The sequence below is a fragment of the Cherax quadricarinatus genome, chromosome 15, assembly GCF_038502225.1.
Source record: "Cherax quadricarinatus isolate ZL_2023a chromosome 15, ASM3850222v1, whole genome shotgun sequence".
NCBI classification, from domain to species: domain Eukaryota; kingdom Metazoa; phylum Arthropoda; class Malacostraca; order Decapoda; family Parastacidae; genus Cherax; species Cherax quadricarinatus.
This window is the reverse complement of record NC_091306.1, coordinates 40,879,389-40,884,536: the sequence shown is the minus strand read 5'-3', so window position 1 is coordinate 40,884,536 and position 5,148 is coordinate 40,879,389. Positions and strand designations below refer to the sequence as shown.

Sequence of the window (5,148 nt, the reverse complement as noted above, 5' to 3'; positions counted from 1 at the left end):
TATCAAGAAACTCTGTAGTTGCTTGGCAAGGTTTAAGGGATAGTGACGGCAAAGCTGTCAGTGAAGTCAACAGCAACAGGCCACGAAAATAGGACACGTCCATCGAAACTGGGAATATAGTACACGGTGTGTATATACACAATGACATGTATGTTTGTACATATGTACATTGTTTAAATATTTTTTCGAGAAAACTCTCCGGGAATCTTTATCTACTGGCTTGCATTAACCTGTACACAACATATATATATATATATATATATATATATATATATATATATATATATATATATATATATATATATATATATATATATTTCAACAAGTCGGCCGTCTCCCACCGAGGCAGGGTGAAACAAAAAAGAAAGAAAATCCCCAAAAAGAAAATACTTTCATCATCATTCAACACTTTCACCACACTCACACATTATCACTGTTTTTGCAGAGGTGCTCAGAATACAACAGCTTAGAAGCATACACATATAAAGATACACAACATATCCCTCCAAACTGCCAATATCCCAAACCCCTCCTTTAAAGTGCAGGCATTGTACTTCCCATTTCCAGGACTCAAGTCCGACTATATGAAAATAACCGGTTTCCCTGAATCCCTTCACTAAATATTACCCTGCTCACACTCCAACAGATCGTCAGGTCCCAAGTATCATTCGTCTCCATTCACTCCTATCTAACACGCTCATGCACGCTTGCTGGAAGTCCAAGCCCCTCGCCCACAAAACCTCCTTTACTCCCTCTCTCCAACCCTTTCGAGGACGACCCCTACCCCTTCTTCCTTTCCCTATAGATTTATATGCTTTCCATGTCATTCTACTTTGATCCATTCTCTCTAAATGACTAAACCACCTCAACAACCCCTCTTCTGCCCTCTGACTAATACTTTTATTAACTCCACACCTTTTCCTAATTTCCACACTCCGAATTTTCTGCATAATATTTACACCGCACATTGCCCTTAAACAGGACATCTCCACTGCCTCCAACCGTCTCCTCGCTGCTGCATTTACCACCCAAGCTTCACATCCATATAAGAGTGTTGGTACTACTATACTTTCATACATTCCCTTCTTTGCCTCCATAGATAACGTTTTTTGACTCCACATATACCTCAACGCACCACTCACCTTTTTTCCCTCATCAATTCTATGGTTAACCTCATCCTTCATAAATCCATCCGCCGACACGTCAACTCCCAAGTATCTGAAAACATTCACTTCTTCCATACTCCTCCTCCCCAATTTGATATCCAATTTTTCTTTATCTAAATCATTTGATACCCTCATCACCTTACTCTTTTCTATGTTCACTTTCAACTTTCTACCTTTACACACACTCCCAAACTCGTCCACTAACCTTTGCAGTTTTTCTTTAGAATCTCTCATAAGCACAGTATCATCAGCAAAAAGTAACTGTGTCAATTCAGACTCTGTATTTGATTTCGCATAATTTAATCCCACCCCTCTCCCGAGCACCCTAGCATTTACTTCTTTTACAACCCCATCTATAAATATATTAAACAACCATGGTGACATTACACATCCCTGTCTAAGACCTACTTTTACTGGGAAGTAGTCTCCCTCTCTTCTACACACCCTAACCTGAGCCTCACTATCCTCGTAAAAACTCTTTACAGCATTTAGTAACTTACCACGTATTCCATATACTTGCAACATCTGCCACATTGCTCCTCTATCCACTCTATCATATGCCTTTTCTAAATCCATAAATGCAATAAAAACTTCCCTACCTTTATCTAAATACTGTTCACATATATGCTTCAATGTAAACACTTGATCTACACATCCCCTACCCACTCTGAAGCCTCCTTGCTCATCCGCAATCCTACATTCTGTCTTACCTCTAATTCTTTCAATTATATCCCTACCGTACACTTTTCCTGGTATACTCAGTAAACTTATTCCTCTATAATTTTTACAATCTCTTTTGTCCCCCTTCCCTTTATATAAAGGGACTATACATGCTCTCCGCTAATCCCTAGGTACCTTCCCCTCTTTCATACATTTATTAAACAAAAGTATATATATATATATATATATATATATATATATATATATATATATATATATATATATATATATGTATATATATATATATATATATATATATATATATATATATATATATATATATATATATATATATATATATATATATATATATATATACACCCCTGCAACCACAAATAGGTGAGTACACACTTCACAGTGTATTTCATGTGTCATCGGACCTCCACTGTATAAATAAAATCCCTAAACTTCACTAAAACTCATCTTGTCTTTGTAGATGAATGGTTCAGAGAACCGACATGTTGATAAATTAGACACATGTGCAACTCTTGGGTATCTTTATTGAGGAAACGTTTCGCCACACAGTGGCTTCATCAGTCCATACATAGGAGAAACTTGAAGAACAGGAGGAGAATGAGGTAATCAGTCCCTCAACCTTGAGTCGATGTGTTCAGTCCATCAATCTTGAGTAGAATACGGCAATGAGCGGAGAAGCAGCTTATAAACCGTATGGCAGGAGAGGTGTAGCAGTCATAGGTAGTGTCACATTTGTTCAATGTGGAAGTAGGTCGTGCCCAAGAATTAGGCACCTCTCCTGCCATACGGTTTATAAGCTGCTTCTCCGCTCACATGCCATATTCTACTCAAGATTGATGGACTGACCACATCGACTCAAGGTTGAGGGACTGATTACCTCATTCTCCTCCTATTCTTCAAGTTTCTCCTATGTATGGACTGATGAAGCCACTGTGTGGCGAAACGTTTCCTCAATAAAGATACCCAAGAGTTGCACATGTGTCTAATTTATCATCTTGTCTTAAAAATATTGACGTTAAACAATCATTTTTACCATTCTGCCACAGAGGGGGAAATATATTTTTTTGTAAAATGTCACTTTTTATTATTAGTAAATAATTTAAATACGCAATAATTCTTTTCAACTGCACTTTTTTCCAGTACTGTCATATGACAGTACTTTCACTAGTCCAGGATTCACTGAGAGACGTGGCTACGTTACTGAACGCCGTCTCGTTCTCTATGAACGTCCTGTTTCCAACGTGCATTCCGGTTTCTGTTGATTTATTTTTGTCTGTGAACGCTTCACTTTGTACGATGGCGCCGTTTTCTCTTCTATGTTTGTTTTCTAGGCTGGTATCCTCGTCTCTCGGGCCATTGGTTACTGTCGACCAATTATTCGACTCTTCCCCCGGATAGAAGGCTTCGTTTACGTAGCTTATATAATATTTGAGAGTAACTGGCGAGTCCTTATTCTGAAAGAAAAGAATGAATAATGTATTTATTGTATTAAGAGAAAGAAGAGGAAGTTTTCTTTATTAGCTTGTGCTCTCTAAGTCAAATTTATCCCATCCAACACACTCCCATCTTATAAAAAATTTTAATAGCCCCCCAAAACAGTTGAGTTAACGTCCAAAATATAACGAGTTCAATTTTATTATTGATTCGTATAACCAGAGAACTCTAGTAATAAGAAAAAATATATACATGCAAAAGAGAACAAAAATAATCTGGATAAAATAGCTTTCAATGCTAAATATCCGTTAAGGGGCACGTAAATAACCCCGTCTTCTAATAACATGTTCATTTTTCCCATATGTTATTAGAGGACAAGGGTACTTACGTGCCCCTTAAATGTCTACAAATGGCTGAGTAATCTAAGGAGCCTCCGCTTCTAACCTAAACTCTGTAGATAAAAACATTAACACCAGCTCGCTGGTGTATATATTTTATGTTAATATGCGTGTACAGCTATACATCTATATAAGAGATTATATAGCATGTACTGTCACTCTCATCTCCCTGAGTCTCGTCTCTCTCTATTTTACTGGGCATAATCTCTCTGCCTCGCTCCCCACATTCATTTTCTCTATCTCTCACCCACCTTTCTGCGTCGCTCTTCTACTCTGACGTCGGTGAAGGAGTCACAGACCTTCACTACAAGGTCAGGAAGGAGGCAGACGACCCCCAGAAGCATCGACCCCAGCATGATGGAGGAACTCTGGAACATGCGGTAGTAGCTCCAGTAGACGCCGTAGTTGCTGAAGAAGTCACTGTCAGCGGCCATTATAATTATTATTATTAACAGTAGTAGTAGTAGTAGTAGTAATATTATTATTATTACTGTTGTATCTGAGAAAAGAAGTACTGAAGTAATATGTCTTACAATAAAAAAGTGGCTTAGCTATAAGGTTAAGGGTTAACGGAGTTAGAGAGGGAGTAACATCATAATGAAAGTCAGCATCAAAGATGAGGCTGCCGGCAATAGAAGGGTTGTCAGAGTTAATGCGTCAGAACACTGAAAACGACAAAGGTTAGTCCTGCATGTTCTCTGGAAGACAAAACTGTTTATTAATATGTGATGCACTTAAACTGGCCAGTCAGGGATCTATCCACTGGACCACTGTTGACCTAGTGGTTAGAATGTCGTGAATTTTGACTTGCTTCCCACTAGGCGGGCTAAAATAACACGAGTTCGATCCCCGGCTAGCCGCAGTTTGTTATTTTCTTACTTGGAGAGTGTTTCGAGGGTCAACGCCCCCGGGGCACGGTCCGTAACCAGGCTTGGCTAAAAACCGCTTGTTCATGGTTGCATTAATATGTGATGCACTATTAAGGACGTCTGGTAGTCCTGGTAGAGGGATACCCGGAGTGTTTTCATATGATATCCTTTCACAAACCCTCCAAAATTCTTTTAACAACCTTTGCAACCTCTCCTCCTAATCTCCCAAAAAGAATCATGTCAATGGCAAAAGACAATTGTGACGACTCCCACTGCCTACCATATTCATTATTTTTCAATGCCTCACCTCTCACTAACACCCCAGCGTTCACTTATTTTACAACCGCACCAAAATACGTTAAACAACAATGGTGACATTCTAAAGCTCTACTAATTACTCTTAAAGAATCTCTCTCTCTCTCTCTCTCTCTCTCTCTCTCTCTCTCTCTCTCTCTCTCTCTCTCTCTCTCTCTCTCCTACATAGCCTAACCCGCGCCTTCCTAGCCTCATAAAAGCTCTTTATTAGTAGCTTTCAGTATTCTACTTCTTATTCCATACATTTGCAACATCTTCCACATTGCTCAC

At 38.8% G+C, this 5,148-nt stretch overlaps 1 protein-coding gene across 3 annotated transcripts in view; it reads right to left on the bottom strand.

Moving 5' to 3' along the window:
• Nucleotides 1-2,921: 2,921 nt before the first annotated feature.
• Nucleotides 2,922-5,148, bottom strand: part of LOC128703315 (phospholipid-transporting ATPase IF) — a gene marked incomplete at its 5' end in the record, with an annotated part of 78,932 nt that continues 76,705 nt past the window's right edge. For 2 of the 3 annotated variants that reach the window (XM_070085305.1, XM_070085306.1), the window contains 2 exon segments: nucleotides 2,922-3,316; nucleotides 3,946-4,114. In XM_070085305.1, the coding sequence (XP_069941406.1) occupies nucleotides 3,008-3,316; nucleotides 3,946-4,114 (478 nt within the window). 3 annotated transcript variants of the gene reach the window in all.